The sequence below is a fragment of the Hippocampus guttulatus genome, chromosome 4, assembly GCF_054856545.1.
Source record: "Hippocampus guttulatus isolate MCC_2025c chromosome 4, RoL_Hgut_1.0, whole genome shotgun sequence".
Classification (NCBI taxonomy): Eukaryota; Metazoa; Chordata; class Actinopteri; order Syngnathiformes; family Syngnathidae; genus Hippocampus; species Hippocampus guttulatus.
Window position 1 is genome coordinate 20,446,392 of NC_141264.1, and position 22,309 is coordinate 20,468,700.

The window sequence follows — 22,309 nt, forward strand, 5'->3', positions numbered from 1 at the left end:
AATAAAATCTGCTACGTTGTTAAACAGATGGTTCAATTCTACCTCTGAAAGGATATTAGCAGATATTATCATTATTTCGTTTAGTTTTTTGTGTATTCTGAAGAAAAAAAACCGGCAAAAATTACTTGGGCCGTTCTTTTGAGGAAGGTAACGATTTGTAATGCGATTCTGCAGATAAAAAAGGGCAAAAACGCAGTTTAGAATATCACACAGACACGCAAAGCAGATTTTAACTTTATTGAATCCTTCCGCCAGGCCACACCACAACAATCCACACCCTTCCGACAGACCAAGTAGACCCTAAGTGGCTTTTCCACGGCAACGTCCTTTCAACAGGCTGAAAACATCAAAACTTCATTCACAAAGCAGAAAATTAAGACGATCGAACGAGGTCATGGGTCCTGTATAGCTGCTTTGATGCTTGTTTACGTGTTCGGATATTCCAGTTGATTACTTTGTCGTATTCACAACAATTCAGAACTCACAAGCACAATACTTTTGGGGAGGGAAAAGGGTTGAAAGTACAGTCAAACCTCGGTTTTTGAAGGTCTCTGTTCTCGAACAATTCGGGTTTCGACCAAAAACAAGTTTTTTATGCCTCGGAACGAAAATCGGTTCTCGACCTAACTGAGTGCACTTGAATGCGCCACTTGACTCCTCCCTGTTTCCTTACACGAGGAAGTAACGCTTCCTCGTAGCGTTCTATTGTGGGCAGACGTCTTCAATAAAGATTTTTTTTCTAAAGAACAAATGGGTTTTTCGAACAGCCTTCTGGAACGGATTATGGTTGAAAACCGAGGTATGACTGTACACTGTCATTAGTCCTGAAAGCACTGCTGGTTTGACCCAAACCTAAAACAGCACTTCTGGAGATTTCAACCAGAGAACTTGAGTCCAATGGCTTACCCCCAAAATCATGATTCCCTCCTGCTACATGCATGCAGTGTTCCCTCACTTTTCGCGGGAGGGATTCTAGTTAGGTAAGCCAATTCAAAGCAAGCTTAAACATAGTTTTGAGCCATTTCATCGTCCTCGTTTGCTGCTGGAGGCAGAGCGAGTGAGCTCCACTTAATTTCTGAAGGCAGATATTTACTATTCGGCTTGGGCTCCCCTTTTTTTGGCACCCTTTCAATAACAGATTTGAACAACATGCCAAGTTTCTGAACGGTCTGAGTGAAGCAGCGCACTGAACTTATTTCCCAACGCACCTATGATGAGGGAACGGAGTTTGGGGAGCAATGACCTAATAAGAGGGGCACACCACACTCTGCCTCTGTGAACACACACTCAAAGTAGTGCATGAGAAGCGGTAATTTCCTAATTCATGTTCTTGGTCTTTGTAAAATAAATCTCTCCGCTCAAAAAAATAAAAAGATATTTCTCGACTGGTCCGACTTGGAAGGATGAAAAAATTATTGAGAAAACCAGTAAAATGGTGAGGTAAAACTGCAATGGATGAAGTTATGGACACAAATGACAATAACAGAGCTGCGAAGTAGTGAGGGAACACTGAATAAACTTTTGGAGCATTCCAGCACATTGTATCAGAGTTCAGCCGTCGCCAATCGTGGAATTGATCACTAGGCCCATAAAAGCAGAGGCTTGAGAGAACAAATATAGTGCAAGGCGAATAGCCCTTTATGGCGAAGGCTTTTCAATTCTCCACACACACACGCACATTCACGCGGTATGCGCTAACGTAATTCAGCTGTGAAACACAGTTGTAAAGCTGCGGGTTGAGAGTTGAAGGGGACATGAGCACAGAAATATTAAAACCACATCACGCCTGCTCAGATCGCCACCACAATTAACGACAATGGCAAGAGGCCAGGATGAAGAAAGCCAGCAAAGTCAGGGCTCTTGTTGACACTTGCTTCTTGCACCCACGCATACCGTTACACACAAACACAAAACGGCCGAAGTAACAAAAGTCAGAAGAACATGTGAACCGTCAGAATTTACGGCGTGTTAGACTTTCGCGTCACCCTCTGCTTCCTTGTTAGCAGTGTCAATCTCCATATCTTCGCCGTCTCTGTTCTCCTTGCTCTTCACCTTCTCGGACGCTTCCTGCAAAAGAACAAAATGCCGCCAGGTTGGTTGAGCTGTTAAAGATTGGTCCACATTTAGCAGCAGTCTCCCATTTGAGGGTGGCAAGTTCCATTACCTTGGAATCCCTCTCGGCAAACTTCTGGAACATGTTGGCGTACGTGCGCTTGTCCTTCTCGTGCTGCTCCTTCATGTGCTTCTGACAAAGAACCATCTGGGTGAAGACAACATCGGAGGAGACGTCAGGGCAAGTAAATAAGGCGATAGCCTCACCTGGGTGGCTTTTAAACAGCACCCACAGATTGGAAAAAGGATCATAATATTGATACCTGTTTGGTGAGACGTGCAAAGTACTTGGACAGTGACGTTTTTTGTTTTTGTTGAATATTTATGAACAGCCATTCAGCCACGAATAAGGCAAAAGATCAGCAGGTGGTAATGGTGTATCATTTTAGAAATTTAAATTTTCCTACTCTTTTCACTGGGGGAGGTGGTGTTACTCTTGAGCAGATGTGCCCATTAAATAGATTGTGAGTTACCAGTAGCTCGCAAGGGGAGTGTTGGTAGCTCTTGTGGCATGAACTCAATCAGTATCATAAATAATTAAAGCACAAGTAGCACTAGCAACAGTAACACAACTACTGGGACCGGGTTCTGATCCCACAGCGGTGACGTCGCCTGAATTTTGAAAAACACCCCCATTTCTGACTCCCATGTTCACGATCTCCAGCCAAGAGAAGCAATAGTCACACATTGTGAAAACATGTTTAACTTCTTCCCTGGGTGCCATCATACCTGAATCTTAGCAGCTTTGTTAGCAGGATAAAGTTGAACAACGCGCTGAAAGTCATCCCTGGCTTTGTCAAACTCTTTCATGCCGAACAGTGCCTCTCCCCTTCGGAATAGTGCCTTCTCACTGGACTCGTCCAACTCCAGGGCCTGTGACCACACACACCAAACGGGCTTTATTTAACAATGAAACACTTTGGAGGCTCCATTGTTGTCAAGTGCAAAGTTTCCCATCCTTTAGTGATCCGAAAAACATTTTAAATCTGAGCATAAAATCCCACCCAAAAATACAGTGAAATGAAGATTTCATCTGATTTGACCTGACCACGGTTGGCATGCCATCACATTCTATTATGTTCAGGGCAACATGTTAATTGTGTACCTTATGCCACCTAGTGGAAAAGAATGTTATTGTTCTCCCTGTCACTGGCATCCTTTATGAACCACGGTAAGAGAATTTTGTAATTAAATGAAGTGAAATTGGATCGTGCCCTGTTGTGTGATGTCTTGCCTTGTTGCAGTTTTCCAGTGCTTGGTTGGGCTCTTTGAGCTTCAGGTAGCACATGGCCAGGTTGAGATGCGCAGCTAGTCGAAGCGCTTTGGCTTTTTCCTCCTCCTCCTCAGACAATCCCGACTCATTCTCAAGCCACGACACGATCCTCTTGTACTGCATGGATGCTTGCTTGAACATACCTTTCTGAAAGCCAACACAAGCAGTGACCGTTAGATAACATCCTCTTATTGGTGCTGGGCAATAATTCAATATCAAAATGTATCGCGACAGACGTGATCGATGTCAATAGAAAAGGCCTTTGACAAAAATGTTCGTGGCAAACACAACAGGAGTTTCTTTCCTCTGTCAAAGGTTCAGCCACCCATACATACCTTAAAATACTGTGTCCCCTTCTCTTTGACGACGACACTCTGTTCCAACTTCTCCGACGAATTCATCTCCCACGACTCTTTGGCCTTTTCCAAGGCTGTGAGCTTGATCTTATATTGCAAAAGCGCCCCGCCGGGGATGTCATATTTGGCATTTCCCTCGCTCCCAAAGCCATACCTCCAAGAAAATAAAACAAACATTTGTTATTTGGTGCATTTCTGACCTCTTACGGTTTCAAGTTGACATTTCCCAGGTGTCTTGAAATATCGGTGAGATCCCTTTTATCAGGGTGTTCGATTCCCCGTATTCCCGAAGCATCCCCCACATAACTCCCCAGGGGAACATGGTCGAACACCAGTCTACAAAGCACATGTGGACCCTCCCAGGGGTGTAGAGATGGTCCACTGTTCAGCGGCCGGGAGCCACACTGCTCCTGAATCAGAGATAGGACTTCCCGACAGACTCCATCACCCCTGAATACATTTTACCAGGGAGGCTGAGGTGTGCGATTCCTCTGGAGTTAGAACGACACCCTCCGGTCCCCCTTGATAAAGCCCCAAACAACTCAGCTCCTATAGGATCATCGGGACGCATGAACCCCACCACCACGGCATGGTGACGGCTCATGGAGGGCTCACTTTATTCCAGTCCAATTATTTGTACAAAAGCTACTAAAATTCCTTTTTACATCAGATGTTCCTTTTATCTCTACAATTGTGGCTGCTCACTAAGCATCAATCGTACTTCGGTTTGATGTGGAACAGAGCTTCCTCTCCCTCCTCCATGGCCATGATGGCTTTCTCCGCTCCAGCCGGCAAGCCGAGACACTCTCCTTCTCCAATCACGAATTTGAGTTCCCGCTCGTCAAACACGCGCCCCTCGCAGCTGCCCTCCACCGTCACTAAAGAGGAGATGATCCAAAATGCCATGCTTAGAATAGTCGTACTGGATCAATACTGGCCAATTCACAAGGCTGCAATATCAGTGTTTTATCAGAAGCGAAAACATTGTATCTGGAAATCGTAATAAATACGTTTCTTGTCAAGGTAGGATGAGAAATGCGTTACCTTCAACAGAGGATCCTTCATTCGGCTTGGCATATGGCTGCCCTTTAGTGATAATGCGACGGATAATCCCTCCATCCTCATCTTCGGTTAAATCCTCCCCGTGGAATTCAAAAAGTTCCACCTAGAGGTGAAGACAGCAGGGATGGTCATCAATGGGCACAGATTGTTCAGAATTTGGGGGTTTACGATTGTTCAGTTCAGTCGTGCATGGCCCCTCTAAATATTTGCCAGCGCAATTATGATTTAAGAATTATTGATTAAAATTCACGGTTAATTTGAATATCACATTATTCTGTGGCGTCGCGCGGTTAAGAGTTAATTTTCCACGCCGAACTACTCGGAAAGCAGTCAGACTGACAATCGTAAATGACAAACCCATTTACTCGGGCAAAGCTGATTCCTATTTTGCAATATAAAAATCTGATAACAGATGAATTAGCACGCAGGGGAAAAAATAAATAAATATATATACTGTATATATATGCGCACGTATATATACTGTATATATATGCGCGCGCGCACACACACACACTTAATTTGGACGGATTTCTTATTGGGTGGTGAGGGGCTGCTTGAAGATGAGCATTTCCCTCCTTTGCAGGGCATGATTATCAGACTTCGAGTACGTCTAAAGATTACACTTGTTCAGTATTTACAAATGCAAATCAGAGTTAGGCCAATCCATGCCATTTGGGTACAATAGACCCTTTAGAGGCAAGGGCACGCAAGTAAATGTTTTGTCGTGTGCGGTCTCTCACATTAAAAAGAAAAAAAAAATCAGCTAAGATGTTAAAAATTGGTGTGCATCTCGCTCGACTAAACTGAGGCAAAATGGACTGTGCAATTCACCACTGTTAATTCTCTCTCAATTTGTTTACTGCCTTAAGAGGAAGATAACATGGGAAGTTGAGTCGATACTATGTCCCAAATCCTCTGGGCAACAACACTGATAATGAAACAAGGCCAACTTGGATGCATGTCAAGGCTTACCTCAAAAATAAGCGTGGAATCGGGGGGAATTTTGGGTGGGCTGCCGGCAGACCCATACGCATACTCAGGTTTACAGATTAGCTGGCAGAGCTCCCCCTCTTTCATAGTAGCCACGCCGATGTCCCACGCCTTTATGACTTTACCTGCACACGCACACAGGGAAGACGGGTGAAAACATTGTTGTCGGCGTGACGGGGTAATGTCTTCTCCCAAATGAGGGGAAACAAACCTTTGCCCAGCTCAAAAGAGAACTTATCTCCCCGGTCTCTGCTGGAGTCAAAGGTGGAGCCATCCAGGAGGGTGCCCACATAGTGGACAAAAACTTTGTCCCCAGTCATTGGCAGCTCTGTGCCAGTGCCTTCCCTTTTCACCAGCTGAGAACATAAGACAATGAGGACATACAGTAGTACATTGTTTAGTTTGTTCCGTGAATTAAGCTTGCGACTCCATTTATTTTATATCACATACATATTCCTCAATGAAATGCCACTTATGTGTTCCGGACAACATATGTGAATGTTAAAAAAATGGTTTTAGAAAATGCATGCATGATATGGATTTTTTTTTTTAGACCCGTTCTGATATTCCCCAGAATAAAATCCCAATAACGAAATAATCGTTCGATTAATTTTAAAATTTATAGTGAATGAAATAATGTACTTTTTGGTGCCTTAACACTTAAAACAATGAACATGTGAATTACAGTCAAAAGCTGACTACTGCATTATCCTTTAGTATTCATTTTAATTGGACAATTCTTTGTCGATTTTTTTCATTCATTCATTTATCTGGAGGTGGGGGGGGGGGGGGGGTTCAAAAGCTAATTTTGACCAGCCGATTAATAAGTCAGGCCCCATTAATTACTGTATGTACAGTAGCATCTATTTGTTGGATGTGTACCTTTAAGGGTATGGCCTTGTCGGTAACAACAGGACCTGGAGTCGGATTGGCTAGCTAATCTGTGTGCGACCGTCTGTCCGTGAATGTTCTCATTTTCTAAATGTTCTCATTTTGTATGCGTGTGTGACTGTTTGTCCTATTCAATAAACAACCGAAAGAGTATCGGCACCTGTGGCTCTATTTGCCCACATGCATTACAGAACCTAAATTGCATCTTTTTTTATTTAAATTTTTTTTTTTTTTTTTACACTTCACTCTGGTGGCAGAAAATGTGAAGCTCTCTCAGAACCTAAATTCTGACTTGGCAACACTAAGTAAATAAAATCCTCCCAGCGACATTCTGTAATGTGAAAAACTCAAGTTGGCACACTTGTTAGTCAAGGTTCCACCCTTGAACCAAAAATAGTGTGGGGACACAAAGAACACTGTTTGGCAAAAGTCTGCCATCGACATGCTCATATTTTTCCATTTTGTTGAATTTGCATCACAGGTGTGTTTCAGAAAGCTCCAAGCATTCTTGGCAGATGCTCAATAACGAACATCACCAACAGGTTTTTCCATTATATGCCATTGCATTGAATAACTCAAGTAGCGTTTTACCCCATCGCCAAAATAAAATCAATTAGTGTAGTATTGTGGCGCATGAACGCCACCAATTAGAAATTCTGACCACTCGCATGCCAACAACTAATGAACATTATCGTAACATTCTCTGAACTTAAAAGGCTGCTGACATTGTAAGCCAATGCAAATCCGTTCCAGCGCTGCAGCCTCCTTTGGCTTTGACATGACACGTGCTGTTTCCGATGCTTCAGATTGGTTCTTTGGAACATCGCCCAACCCATGACAGTTGGACATCTTTAACAACTGCATCTCCGGACCAGTGGTTCGCAGCCTGCTTTGGTAGCACACAGATTGGTTTCCCCTTTTGTGTGACCTGGCTCAAAACTGGTGGGCTTGATCCACAACGCTGTTTTTCAGGAAGACACAGCAGGCTCAGCCCGCCTTTGAGTGAATTCTAAACCATCACAAAAGGTCGGCCATTTTAGCTGGTCAAGTAACTGTCTGAGAAAGTCTGCGTGGGGGTGGTTATATGAATTAACCTTGTTGTTTGTTAACAGTGAGTGCTGAGCTGTTCACACAGGGCAGATTTCAGAAAATGGCAGCCAACTAAATGATTTACACGGTTGTTTAATTTTACACTTGATGGCTGGCAGGCACTCCAGAGAAATATTTATAGACAAGACATCCATGCATTTTCTTTATCCTCATTTGGGTGTCAGGTGAGTTGGAGGACTTCCCAGCTGACTTTGTGACAAGAGGTGGGTTACTCTCTAGAGACTGTTTGGCAGCCAATTCATACACACCTACGTATGTGTCTTTCTTGAACAAAATACAAAACATGGATTTTTTTGGAATGCGGGAGAAAGACAGTAAGAGAGAAAATCCAGGCAGACCTGGTTTGAACATCTGAGCTGAGATTCAAATTCCAAACCTCAGAACTGTGAGATAGACTCGCAAAGTACAAAACCAATCACCACCAAGATTCACATGCACAACACCACCAACGCCCACTTCAACCTCTGAAAATGTTAAAGCAATCACCACAGTATTTTGGATTTTATGGACATGAAGCGGTTTCCTTCGTTTTAATATTTTCTGACACATGAATTTAGGTGGCGATTGGTCGTTTGCTAACCATAAGCCTGGTTAATTTTTGTACCTACAGTGAATCTCTACGGGGAAGAAAAAGCTTGATGCCCATAGCCAAAATACTGTGGCAATTTTGTCAATATTTTCAGGGGTTGAAGTGGGCACAAAGAGAGATGTGCATGTGAATTTTGGTAAACGATTGGTTGTAGTTTTCTGACACGTTAAGCTTTTTTTACATGAAACATTTTAGACTGTCTCCGAGTGTAATTACCCTATTTTACTTAATTGGCCCGACAGGATTTCATTGCTAAAAATAATGCTACCTTTGATCTAAACCAGCGACCTAAGCGTGAATAGCAGATAAATTAAAGTGTCTCTGTTGATGCGCTATGTGATTTATTTCGTACAGATATCCATGTGCTTTTGCTCATTAAAACTTGAGAAACACTGCATCAAAAAGCAACGTAAACTCGGATCTTTACACGTTTTGGTTGAACTACATAACATTGTTGTCACGTGCTCAACAACAAACAGGACCAAAAGGTTATTTATGACACGTCTCAACATCTTATTTGGTCGCCAATGTTGATGATTCTAGAAGGTTTACATAGACGTCGTTACATCGAGCTGGTTAGACGTTCCCACGATTAGTTACTAAAGACAATAAATAAACGGTTAGCAACCTGCCCGCGGTGCGTTAGCTGACGACAGCTAACGCTATTAGCCCATGCGCTTAAGGGGAGCAAAAAAGAGAGAGGCTCTCAATGTGAATAATTACCTTCAAAACACCTCCATCTTTCTTGGGAGTGATGTCGTCTCCTTCCATTGGGATGGCGTGGTGTCCTTCTGCCGTTTGCTCCTCGGCGGTCATTGCAAAAATGAGGCTACGCGAAACCTAAGCTTTACTTTAACTAGTACTCAAAAGCAATAACACCGACCTGGTGTGTTAACGCCTAGCTTATACGACTGCTACCTCTTGTTTTGACCAAACCGCTAGTACAAACGACGCTTTAACCGGTTGCCGAGCAAAGCGCTTACGATTGAATGTCCGTAAAGCGTGCAAAGCTCACGCGTATATGAGATCCTGTCTAGCACCTCAAGCAAAGAACTTTCCAGACATTCTGGAAGGAACCATAGAGAAGAACCAAGCGCTTGGGGTGTTAAATCAATAAACCGGAATCTCCAGAAATGGCGATCTTAAACAACCAATAATAGCACAACAACTGAATCTTCTATCAGCACAATACGTCTCAGTTTTAACTACTCACACTACAATATATTTAAAAAATTATATCAAAGCCAGACAAAACTGGAAAATGACATTTATATAATAAACCCGCCCTCGAGTGCTGCCCTTTTAGCAAAACGCGCACACGTTATATGTACTTGTTCCTTATTGGCCCGCTTCAACGTCCTTTGCGCTCTCTTGACGCGGGAGTTGAAACTACTCAAAACAGACAGATTTCCATATCCTTTGTCATATAAAGATGCCCTTTACTCCGAAATGATCATTTATGCTACCCAAAGTACCACTAGTTCACCTGACGGCATCGTAAAAGGGACTGTAAGTAATCCTAAAGGAGACGTTTTGTAGCGTTCAATCACGATACGATCGTGGTTGTGAATCTTGCTAAACTTGTTCATTGTGACTGAAAAGTGCGCAATCAACCAGATCTATTCTAGGTCGACAAAAGTGCGCTGAACATTTATTTTTAGAGGTATTCACTTCGTTAACAAAGTTATACAGTATAAGGAAAGAAACAAGGAGGCGTGTGGGTGTGTGCGTGTGTGTTTTGACCAAGGTGGAGACCCCAAAAGTGAAGGTTAGCCCCTTCTTTCGGCCTCCGACCTCCCCTTTTCCTTTCATACGATCTCACAACCGGGTTTGAAACCACAAGACTGACCATGACACCCTAATTTGAAACCTTAGCCCTTCTTTAAAACCCTAACCCTGGCTTTTAACCATAATTTGAAACGCTAACTACAAACTAACACTGGCGAGAAACTCTATTTAGAAACCCGAATCTTGTCTTGAAACCTTATTTTGAAGCCCTAATACTTGCCTTGAAACCCTATTTTTAGAGTACAGTAACCGCTTACTACCATAACTTAAAAGTGTTAGCACTGTAGCTTTTATTTAAATTGATGCAAATTGTAATTTGTGTGTCCGGAAAAGGTTGATGGATGTTACAGCTTTGAAGGCGAGCCGAACTGTGTTGAATAAATGTAATTGTAACAAGTGTTGTTAAGTGCGTTTTGTTTTAGAATTCAAAACAGTACCCAGGTGTCTTAAAAACATGTCAGTGGCATGATTTTGTCAAAATAGTCCAAGGAGGATTTTTACAGCATATTCCAGAGAAAGCCTGGGTGAGGGTGATTATTATGCTAACTATCCCCATTGTTTCATAACTTTCAAAGACATTTTTTTTTAGCAATAAGAAGATAACTTAAGATTTCCTGGCTTGTTTAATTTCACACTTGATGGACAGACAGGCACTTCAGAGGCCCAAATATTTGTAAACAGTCATGAAAAAGTCAATTCTAGTGTTGCAATACCACATGTGGCTGCCTTTAAGTGTAATGTGACACGTTTGGTCCTCAGGTTTGTCATCATGGCGAATGAGAGATCCCAATTTCCATTTCCTTACCAGCCTTACACCATCCAAGAGGAGTTCATGCGCTCCTTGTACAGTGCACTGGACCAGGGCAAAGTTGGCATCTTTGAAAGCCCCACAGGGACGGTACGCTAGTGTATTTGAGAGCATGATACGTTCAAGATGATTCCAAATGAAATATGTTTTGCCACTGATCCAGGGCAAATCTCTCAGTCTGATATGCGGAGCGCTGAGCTGGCTAACAGACTTTGAAATCAAAAGAAAGCAAGAAGCGGCCGCCCTGCTAGAGAAGGGCCAGACGTCACTTTCTCCGTCTGACCCGGAGGCCTCCGCCCAAAGTTTGTCCACAGAGCCAGACTGGATTACTAGTTTTGTACAGAAAAAGGCTGAACGGGATTTAGTGTCAAAGTTGAAGGTGAGGGCGTATCAGTTAAGCTAAGAAGTTAAGAATGATAGAAATCAGAATGCTCACATTGGTCTGTTTTTGTTCCGTTTCAGGAGGATGAAATGAAAAGGCAGAAGCGAGAGGAGCGCTTAGAACTGATTAGAACGAATGTTCAACTCAAGTATGCAATGAAAAGAAAGGTAAGCTCCAGTATCTTGCTTAAAATGATTGGTTGGTTGTCTGTGAGGAATTGGTTTGTGTTGTATGTTGTGTACAGTGGGTATGGAATAAAATCATTTGAAAACTCCGTGCATAACTTTTGCAAGTGGATTCAAAGTGCTCACTGAGACAAAAGAGCAACATCTGCACCTGAGGTTTACCAACGGAAAAGACCGAGATGACTCAAGGTGAAAAAAAAAGTGACTGTGAAGCTGAGAAAAGCTGGAAAATAAATCAGACCCACAGACTGATGAGTCAAAAGTTTAGCTTATTAACAAGCTCATTTGTGAAACTCATTGGAGGTAATGTGCCTTAGTCTGTCAGATCTTCTAGGACGACAAGCTCATTAATCTTCATTTATGTGCCACATAATGTCAGACTCAGAAATCTACCGAAGCATTTTGCCTGCTAATTTACCTTCTTAAGGTAGCAAGCTAATGGTACAAAGGAGTTTATCCGGGGCACGACTTCAACCCCATAGAGAATGCATTTTACCTGCTGACAAGGAGACTAAGTTTCTGATCGTGATATAAATACCTGGAAATAGAAGTTTAATTGTTGATCATGTGACATTCAGCTATGGATGTCTAAACTAGATTTTTTTTCAGTCTTCAGAAATAAAGGAACTGGCCTCTGCTCTCTTCAGCCCCCCCCCCCCCCCCCCCCCCACACACACACGTTTTAAGTTGGCTCGGTCGGGCCGCCTTCTAAAACTTTAATCTTGCACTGGACTCATTCTTTTTGTTAATATGAATATTGGTTTGTAAACAACTGGACTACTACAAGTGTATTTCTTTCTTTTGTCTGTCCGTAGAGGTGTGATGAGGATGAAGCATTCAAGTTGTTGCAGCGCACTAAAGAGGATCAAACCGACGTAGCGGCAAATCAAGATGACGAGGATCTTATTATCGCAGAGTATGAAAGCGACGACGATTCCAAGTCAAAAAGCAGGTGTGAACGGCCATTCGACTTGGAACCTTTGTGATGTAATCACACACCATAACGGCAGGATGTGTACATGTCCTCAGATTCTGCGTGGGAGAGGATGAAGAGGTTGACGAGCTAGTCGAAGAGCATGTCACAAAGGTCGTGTGATGTGTAGCATTATGTAGTGTCCCGTCATGTGAATACTGAACAGATGCATGATGTGTGTGTGTGTGTGTGTGTGTGTGTGTAAACAGATTTACTACTGCAGTCGCACACACTCACAGCTTGCTCAGTTTGTCCACGAAGTTCAGAAGAGCTCCTTCAGCAAGGACATCAGTCTGGTCACGCTGGGCTCCCGGCAGGTGAAACTCACACACTTACCAACCAAGCCACATACCTAATTTATCTACCCAAGATAAATACCAGCCTACCTGCCAAACAAACCAACATACGTAACTACTTGTCCAACCTACCTTTCTGCCAAACTAACATACCTACCGGTAGTAGGACTTCACAGTATTGGAAAAACACGTGATATCAATATCATTGTAGTATTTAACATGTGCCTAAAGATATTGCATTTGTATTATCGAATGAAAGAAATACTTTGTTTTCATGTAGACAAATGATCAAGTTCAATGTATTCGTGTGTAATTAATTGTAATGTCCCTACATACTGTTCACCTGTTGGATGGTGGTGCACATGACTGGTCAAATTCAGATAAAAGAATACAATTCCATATTAAAGTTATTGCGCATATTTGTTGTACGCAAATTGCACTGGCCACTATCGCAATAAGGATATTTTTTCGATCTGTTGCACAGCGTAACTATCTAATTATCTGACCTCCCAACCTACGCTAAACTAGCTACCAACCTGTCTAACCTATCTAATTAGCTCCCTACCTATGCTAGGTAGGTAGCTAGCTAGCTACCCTCCTACCTACTTGCCTGTCTGCCTACCTGCCAAACAAGCCTACTTATCTCCTAAACAAAGCTGCCAAATCACCCTACTTAAAGGAATTCCTCGACGGGAAAAAAAACTTTGTATTGCCCTACAGTATGAAACTAACCTACAAAATCAACACAACCAACCCACCATTGTAATCTACCAACCTAGCTACAGTTGTGAAGGTTGATGTTAGAAGCATATTCTTGCCGTACTTGGAGTAATTCCACACTTGTTCGTAATGTAGGGCGAAAACAGGATGTCAGCTTTTCTTTGTCATCTTTGATTTCAATATCACATTGATAACATGAAGAGTAACGTGTTTGTGCTCCAGTTTTGCATAAAATCTTTGCATAAACGATTCTCTCTTTTAAACTGAAAACATTTTATCACTTTTCTTCCTTTTTTAAATGTTTTTTTTTTTTTTTTTTGCCAAAACTTTCTCAATAGTCTTGCGTACAATCAGTACTTTTCAAGGGTGCTAACTAGCAACCACACCCATCCTTGGTGCTGCATTCAACAAGAACATAATTGTCTTACTAAATAGGAAACATGATGCAATGGAACCTCAACAGCAAACCTGAAGAAAATAAGAATGGAAAATGTCGGAAGCTGCCGCTAAACACAATGTGATCTCGCTTTCCAGAATCTTTGCGTCAATGAGGAGGTGCGACGCCTTGGCAGTCTTCAACGCATCAATGATCGCTGCATGGAGATGCAGAAAAACAAACACGGTAAGAAAATACACTTTTGACAAGCTGCACATGATATACCATTTATTTACCGGTACTCATGTTTTAAATTCATTGCTGAGGTACAGTGTCAGATTGGAGCTTGGTATCGACAGATATCCAAAACAAAGTGACTTGGACTTGGGTGACATTCCGAGTACAAATTATTTTTTACACTCAATCACATACAATACATGTTTTGATAACTTGGCACAATGGGGAGAAAACAAAACTTGGTTAATTCGTACCACTGCTTCCAAGAATGGTATGTCATTTGTAGAGAGGCCACATCACGACGATGACACTAAAAGGAAACGAGGCCCGGCGAAGAGTGGTTGTCCCTACAACAAGATCTCGGCGCTGCAACAGATGCGGGATGAGCTCCTGGGCAGCGTCCATGACATTGAGCAACTTCTGAAGCTGGGCAAGGAAAGCCATTCGTGTCCCTACTACGCCACACGCCTTGCTGTCCCACCGGCACAGGTTTGTACTCAACATTGTCATCCTCTTCCTCCTTTCATTGCTCATTCAGGGACTTCAGGTCTTATTTGTCCAGAAGCTGAATTGCTGGCGTTGCTTTTGTTTGTGCAGTTGGTGGTGTTGCCTTATCAGATGGTGCTGCATGAAGCCACCAGGCGGGCAGCAGGGATTCAGCTGAAGGACCAGGTAGTCAACAAGATTATCAAGAATACAGTATGTCCGTTTTACAATACCCAACATTAAAACGACAATGTGATGATTCCACGTTGAATTTAAAAAGTGTACACACCCTTTTTTAAATTTGAAAAGGGGTGTGTTTTGAAAAAAAAAGTATGTGTGCGCACACACACACACACACACACACACACACACACACACACACACACACACACACACCAGTAATGAAGTGGTGCATTGGCGACAGTAGAATGTGTTTGTGAACAGGTGTTGATCATAGACGAAGCTCACAACCTGAGTGACACACTCTCCTGCATACACAGTGCAGAGCTCAGCGGCGCACAGGTAAACGCACGACTTGCACACGGTGTGTAACCAACATTTTTATTTATTTTTTTTGTGAATGTACTGTACGCAACCTGAGATGTCCTAATATTGTCACTTGCAGCTTTGCCGGGCTCACTCCCAGCTCAGCCAATATGCTGAGCGCTTCAGGTGAGTAATTTTGACATCTGTACTTCTTAACTAAAGGAGACGTATGATGGAAAATTAAAATGATTAATTTTCCCGCATTGTGATGTCACAAGCGTGTTTTTTGACACCATCCCGCTCCTACACAGAGTTTCTCTACCCACAATTTTGAGGCTAGTTTAGGCAAAGATTAGGGCTGGGCGAAATATTGCTATCCTGTCGCCGTTATTTAGATATGAACATTCAAGATATTATTATCGAAAATCAAATCGCTACAAATCAAGTATGTGAGCTTATCCACAATATGTCTCCTTTTTTTCTCCATCAGGACCCGGCTGAAGGCGAAGAATGTCATGTACATCAAACAAGTTCTCTTTGTGATTGAAGGGCTGGTGCGAGTGCTGGGAGGTGAGTGAAAGCATTTGTTTTTCCTTTGGCGAACGTTGCTGTCACACATAATGATGTAAATCCTATCCTCTCAGGCAAGGTGGGTCAGAATCCACAGAGCCAGACCACGGAAGCAGGTCAGACGACAACACACAGACACAAACACACACAGGCAAAAATCTGAAGGAAACTTGATCAAGAATTCTTTATTTTTTTTCAGCAACAGAGATGCTCACCATCAACAACTTTCTGTTCAGAGCTCAAATTGACAACATCAACTTGTTTAAGGTAATCGTTAAAGCATTGAAACTTGAATATTATGAATATTTTTTTGAAAAATATATTTTTTATGTCTTGTTATTTGTTTATCTCCATCTGCTTCATTATGTAGATGTGCAAAATCAAAGACACAACAGGTTTGGGGAAACCCCCAAAACATTTTTTCTGATGAAATCTTCACACTATATGCAGAATGCTATGAAGGAGATAACGAAATTAGCATCGATGTTGTCATGTGATAACCCTGAAGGCAACAGATATTTACCACAAATGGTGCAGAAACACATGTAGACAGGTACTATACACACACAGGAATATTCTTTTTCTTCTGCGAAAAACCTCAAATAGTGCTGCGGCTTACTGAGCAGTTGTGACTTTCTTTAGATTCTATTTAATTGTTATTGCTGTATGTTTTTATGAAGTACAACACTGCAGAGTGTTATTTTTCATATTAAAAGGGAACAAATTAAAAGCCTGTCCATTCATTTCAATGGAGAAAGCCAGTTTTAGGTATGTAGTCAAGACACCACTGTGATATATTTTTAAAATCCAAATTTGCATACAGCTGTTGAGGCCGGTGAATGTGTTTCAACACAACTCAAACTGAGAATGATGAGTTTGAGTATGAGTCAATACATTATACTGTGTAATTGATCAATTTTGCTAAAATATAACCTAAAACTTGTCTTTCTCTTTGTTTCGCTAGCTGCACAGATATTTTGAGAAGAGCATGATCAGCAGAAAAGTAAGACAGCAAGGAGTGATGTTCTATGTGCTGCAATTGCAAAAAAAAATAAATAACCCAAACAAACTCACAATGGTCTCTCCTTTGTTTTCCACAGCTAGGTGGTTTTGTGGAGAAATATGTGGGTTCGGGCGTGACTCCGCACACTCCCATTTGCTCCAATAAGGAGAATCGGCGCACGGAGGGCTTGAACCGCTACCTTCAGTCCCTGCACGGCACCCAGAGCACGGCACCAGGTTGGAAATCAGAAAATTGTCAAATAGAACAATGTAATATTGCTTGAACACCCCTGTTGGTGTAGAACTACACCGGATCAAATTCAAATGTGCTGTGTTTGTATTTGATGCAGTTCTACAACTAATATGATTGCAATATTGTTAAATTAAATGTCAAAATGGGACTTATTATGGAAAATTGCTAGGATAGACTCCACCTGATTTGCAGACATAATAAAGGGCACGCATTACAGATAACTGATGAATAGAACTTCCCTTCTCAAGTTTGTAATTCAGCTCCTCTTGTCTGCAGCTCTGCCAAATGACCAACAGGGGTCATCAGAGGCACTGGCCGCTTCCCCCATGATGCAAGTAGAGGGCTTCTTCATGGCTCTCACCAACAGCAACACTGACGGCCGGGTGGTTATACACAGACAAGGTACTGTCTTAAACTCACAGCACTATAAACAAGGTCAGTAAAGGCACCAATAGTAAATTGAAGTGTGCAAATGTGCAGGAAATCTGTCTGAGAGCAGCGTCAAGTTCCTTCTCTTGAACCCGGCCGTCCACTTTGCCCAGGTGTTGAATGAGTGCAGGGCCGTCATCATCGCGGGAGGAACTATGCAGCCTGTGAGTTCCTCTTGGAAAAAAAAACATCATAAAATTCAAGGCAGGGGGCTTTTTACAGAACGGTTAATAAGAAACAAAAATTCATATTGTTTAGATGTTTACCCCTACCTAGGCAAGACCTATAGGTTGTAAAAAAAAAATAGAATCACTGATATTTAGTGCATTTCATACACAAAGTAACTCAATATGCTTCACATATTGTAATTAAAACTACATTTAAAAGAAGTTAGAGATTTAAAAGAAAAGTAAAGAAATGGAAAGTAAAACTACTAAAAGAGAATACAGTGCAAGAACAAGATTTTGGAAAACGTGATTTTTAAAATATTTTGAAAGACCTTAATCATAGGGATTTTTGAAAAAAGACGCGGCTTTGTGTAATTCACAGGATTTTACAGTACTCACCTTAACTTTATTTACAAAGCATTTATAAACAACCATTGTTGTGTACAAAGTGCTGTACATGGAGCAAAAATGAGTCATACAATAACAAAGACAGTTTAAATGACAACAACACAGTAAACACAAAACAGTCAGCACTATAAAACACTAAAACAATGCTAAACCTCGTACTGAGTCAAAAGCCATGGGATAAAAATATCTTTTAAAAATGGAAGTCAAGTCAAAAGATTTTCTTTTCAACATTTTCTACACGGCCCCACTAGGATTTCATTCATCGCTGGTGAGTCTGGAATGTATACCCCACAATAAACGGGGTTTCACTGTCATTACAAAAATCTGATTTCCCCTGATACTGAAAGCTGCTCTGTGCAGGTGTCAGACTTCAAACAAGAGCTGCTGTTTTCCGCTGGAGTGCGAGAAGAGCGCATCACCGAGTTTTCCTGTGGTAAGTGGGACCCCATTTGGCATCACGGCCACTCTGCTAAATATCCGTTTGCCGTTATTTCTGCTTTTGTAGCAAAGGACAGTAAAAGCGCGTTTAGTATGCGGAGGGATTCTCCTTTGTCCTCATGAGCATCAAATCAATACTTTTTAAGAGCTTTGAGGGCAACATCACTCAATATTGAGCCCTTGTTTGAATGGTGAACTAATATAGGGCGATAAACATTTGGCTCATTCCATTCTATTTATATGAAAGAGGGTTGTTTTATTGCATGTTTTTATGCCAGGCATAGTAAAATTCTTGGTTGCACCCTGATGACTACATCATGTCATGACATCTCAGTAAAATTGCATGGAAATAAGGTATTTTGTTGCAAAAGAAGAATAGAAATTGACACTGCGTGGGACAAAGAATCAAGTGTCTAAAAAAAGCATGTAAGCCACTGTTGGAGCAGACACAGTAATTTTATTCAAGCACAAGACCTGACACCATTATGCTGAAACTGATTTTAAATGGTTTCAAATGCCCTTCCATATATTAAATTAAGGTCACCGTTTTTATTTATTTATTTATTATTTTTTGTTTGTTTCTGTTATTTCATGTTCCATTCTTTTGTCTTTGCAGGCCATGTCATTCCACCTGAGAACCTCCTTCCCATTGTCCTGTGCAGCGGTCCATCCGGTCAGGAGCTAGATTTCACATACCAAAACAGAGACTCTCCTCGCATGGTAACACTCAAACATGCACACACAATATTTTTTTTCTCTCAAGTGGCACAATTATGTGTCATGGCAAAAGGAGAACGGAAATGGAATTTGATATCTTCAGATTGGGATCAGAGCTCTTCTAAATGATTAAAATCCAGTAGGTATTGGATATGGGACATATGTCTCTTGAAATGTATATGAAATTGAGGAGACAATCGGATACAAACATTACTGGTAATTAGGAATTACGCACTTGGCCCTGCTGTTTAAATCAAGGCTGCAGTAATGTAATTTTTATGAAACATGTTGTGCTTAATGACAGATGGACGAGACGGGCCGCATCCTCTCAAACATCTGCAACGTGGTGCCAGGTGGTGTGGTGTGTTTTTTCCCCTCATACGAGTACTCGAGGCGCGTTGTGGCCCACTGGGAGTCTGCCGGCGTTCTGACCCGACTCGCCAACAAGAAGAAGGTAGGCTTTGTTCAAGAGTCAAGCTGCCTTCATAAATCTTCATTAAAAGGTGTTGTTTTGTTTCACGTTTTTTCATTCTATCAAAATAAATTATGCTCTGGCTTTTCGTTTGCTTTTGGTTGAACTACAAATTGTATGACTTCTGGGGGCATCCACTGCATCAGGAAAAAAAAAAGTAAAACAATCCGCTTGAGGTTGCTTATAAAATTCTCATCTTAAAGGCAAATTTGATTTCTTCAGATATTCCAGGAGCCCAAGAAGGCCAACCAGGTGGAGCAAGTGCTGGGCGAGTTCTCACGTTGTATCCAGGTGAAGAACACTCATTTCCCATACTCACAAGTGGAATACTGCTGAATATGAACAATGGTACCCAGTTAATGGCGTTATGAGCTGTATCACAGCCATTTTTTTTGGTCTGTTTTTTATTTTTGCTTTGTGTTGCAAGCAAAAGTTTGACTTTGAAGTATACTTCAGCCATTTTGCCGCTAAATGGGGGCAGCAAATTTTAAATCATTTAGCCACTCTTAGTTCATGTGGTTAGCGGTGAAAGTACAGGTTCAGTTGAGTTTTGTGCAGCTGTTGTGACAAATTCTTATTTTTTTTTAAATTGTAGTTCCAAAGAAAATGAATGTCCTGAAGAAGCAGCTAACAACGTCAATTGAATTAAAGCTTAAATTTTTAGTAGAAGGGGTAGGACACTTTATAGCTGCGTACTGTCTAGTCTAATGTAAGCATGTACAGACTGACCAATAGGGGTCCCAGGATTGACCCCTGGAGAATTCCTCAATTCATTCAATTCGGTATTGCTGTTGTGGATTTCAAATAATTTCAAAGGGGAAAGCTGATTTGAGTTACAAGTGATTTGAGTTACAAGCCTGGTCACTGAGCTAGTTAAACAGGCATCACTGTACACTATGTCCATAAATTTCATGTCTCTTAACAGAGATGCACTCAGCAAGGAGGCGGCAGCCTAACGGGGGCACTGCTGTTCTCCGTGGTGGGCGGAAAGATGAGCGAGGGCATCAATTTCTCTGATGACCTCGGCAGGTAGGGGGCCTTTTTCTGAATATAAATACTTACTTTCACATTATTTGTAAAATGATCTCGATCTCTCTCTCTCTCTCTCTCTCCATAGATAGATAGATATTTCTATGCCAGCTAAATCAGTTAAAATTCTAAATAAGATTGAGATTTTATTCAAGGCATGTCGTTCAGCCCTATGTAGTTGACTTTTGTCCAATGTACTTGTGACTTCCAGGTGTGTGGTGATGGTGGGAATGCCTTATCCTAATATCAAATCGCCGGAACTGCAGGAAAAGATGTCGTACTTGGACAAACATCTAGTAAGACATCATCCTGATTTCCATTTCCATGTATTTTTTTTAACATGCCATTTCTTCATGGCTTTTTAAAAAGACACCTCGGAATGGCTTTTGGAATTGAGACAAAAATGTATGTCTCCTTTAAAACCTTGGAATATTCCAGACTCACAGCGGGGGGAAGAGCCCGGGCCAAGGACTCATAGAAAATCTCTGCATGAAGGCTGTCAATCAATCAATAGGTATGGTAAATCCTTTGATCTCTCCACTAGTCATTCAACTTGTTTATCATCAACAACAAGAGTTTTTCTTTCCTCATCTGAAAAGGCAGAGCTATCCGTCACCGTGGTGACTACTCTTCCATTGTGCTGTGCGACCGACGCTACTCCCGTCCCGCCACCCTCGCAAGACTTCCTGCGTGGATCCGGAGTCGCACCAGCACGCACCAAAGCTTCGGCCCCGCATTTGCTGCCTTGCGGAAGGTGAGGAGCAGGCAGAGATACAGGGGTCACTTGACTTACTCTAGGGGGGCCAAAACTTTTTTTTTTAATGTCACATAGAGTAATGCCTCTACATGTGGTCAAGGAGAGCCACAGCTGCCAGTGCACATTCATCCGTTTATTGAATGAGGGAAATATAAATTGAGGAGCTGCTGCAGGCCACTACTTACGCTCAGACACCAACACGCAGAATAAATGGCCAACCCGACACCAGATCCTACAGTAACTCACTACACACCGCAACCCTTATTTTTATTTAACGGTATTTATTTTTGTTGAATGACATTTTGACACAGTGCATGCTATTTCAGTTTATTAAATTGGGGAACATTGAATTACTGATCAAATGAACTTGAAAGTCAAGGTAGCGGGACTTAATTAGGTCTCGATTTACAATCAACTCATTCTCATTGTTCTTCCTTTTCAGTTCTTTGTGGAGAAGAAGCAAAATGTCGACTAGTTTTAACCCGCACTAGATTCCGAGGACTGCGATTCTGGTGTTGGCATGTCCTTCACAGCCACTATTTGCCAGAAATTCCTGCTGCTCCTTCAATGTTGCCGTCGGGTTCCTTGACCAGTGTTCTTCTCGTCTTTGGATGATTTTGGTAGGACATCCAGTTCTTGGTGCCTTATTTTCTCCACTTAATGATGTCTTCTTCTGTCTTATTCTTATTTAAAAGAAGTGTACCCTTTTCCTAACTCAAACCTTTGAAAAACAAGATCCTGATGCTATGGAAGCTCTGCACATCATAGCTTGTGCTCTAAGATCTGACAACAAACATGTCCGGAAAAGCCAACTGCAATGTGTTTGTGGTTTATCAGAGGCACTTGAAATGCTGGCAGGTGTATGCTGACTCATGAATTTGAATGAATGTGAATTGTCTGAACAAAGCCCCTCAGTTATAAAAGCGTGCACACACTTGTACAACCAC

General features: G+C 41.8%; 2 protein-coding genes across 3 annotated transcripts; one reads left to right on the top strand and one right to left on the bottom strand.

Moving 5' to 3' along the window:
- Positions 1–222: 222 nt before the first annotated feature.
- Positions 223–9,627, bottom strand: fkbp4 (FKBP prolyl isomerase 4). Its single transcript, XM_086110051.1, has 10 exons — positions 9,107–9,627; positions 6,005–6,149; positions 5,776–5,918; positions 4,786–4,906; positions 4,463–4,619; positions 3,721–3,895; positions 3,347–3,532; positions 2,842–2,985; positions 2,165–2,260; positions 223–2,067 (listed from the first exon to the last, which is right to left on the bottom strand). The coding sequence occupies exons 1-10, from the start codon at positions 9,197–9,199 to the stop codon at positions 1,969–1,971; spliced, it is 1,359 nt and encodes a 452-aa protein (XP_085966177.1). The 5' UTR covers positions 9,200–9,627; the 3' UTR covers positions 223–1,968.
- Positions 9,628–9,753: 126 nt separating this feature from the next.
- Positions 9,754–22,308, top strand: ddx11 (DEAD/H (Asp-Glu-Ala-Asp/His) box helicase 11). 2 transcript variants are annotated; one of them, XM_086110047.1, is made up of 28 exons: positions 9,754–9,892; positions 10,931–11,069; positions 11,143–11,358; positions 11,442–11,528; positions 12,362–12,498; positions 12,576–12,633; positions 12,729–12,836; positions 14,070–14,157; positions 14,435–14,637; positions 14,746–14,820; positions 15,079–15,156; positions 15,260–15,306; positions 15,611–15,690; positions 15,765–15,806; positions 15,890–15,957; positions 16,655–16,693; positions 16,791–16,929; positions 17,222–17,347; positions 17,426–17,538; positions 18,310–18,382; positions 19,004–19,107; positions 19,409–19,558; positions 19,799–19,867; positions 20,502–20,605; positions 20,817–20,901; positions 21,044–21,119; positions 21,205–21,359; positions 21,805–22,308. In XM_086110047.1, exons 2-28 carry the CDS (start codon positions 10,941–10,943, stop codon positions 21,835–21,837), a joined length of 2,682 nt encoding a protein of 893 aa, XP_085966173.1. In that variant the 5' UTR covers positions 9,754–9,892; positions 10,931–10,940; the 3' UTR covers positions 21,838–22,308. The 2 variants fall into 2 exon arrangements, with proteins under 2 accessions (XP_085966173.1, XP_085966174.1); XM_086110048.1 differs by having other exon boundaries at positions 15,896–15,957.
- The last annotated feature ends 1 nt before the right edge of the window (position 22,309 follows it).

Bases quoted from the DNA above. Each gene is read 5' to 3' on its own strand.
- fkbp4 (XM_086110051.1), bottom strand. From the start codon at position 9,199: ATGACCGCCGAGGAGCAAACGGCAGAAGGACACCACGCCATCCCAATG. The intron at 4,620-4,785 runs GTAACGCATTTC...TCTCCTCTTTAG, and splicing joins TGAAGGATCCTCTGTTGAAG to TGACGGTGGAGGGCAGCTGC. The intron at 3,533-3,720 runs GTATGTATGGGT...GTTGGCTTTCAG, and splicing joins AGGGGACACAGTATTTTAAG to AAAGGTATGTTCAAGCAAGC.
- ddx11 (XM_086110047.1), top strand. From the start codon at position 10,941: ATGGCGAATGAGAGATCCCAATTTCCATTTCCTTACCAGCCTTACACC. The intron at 17,348-17,425 runs GTACTGTCTTAA...GCAAATGTGCAG, and splicing joins GGTGGTTATACACAGACAAG to GAAATCTGTCTGAGAGCAGC. The intron at 21,360-21,804 runs GTGAGGAGCAGG...CTTCCTTTTCAG, and splicing joins CATTTGCTGCCTTGCGGAAG to TTCTTTGTGGAGAAGAAGCA.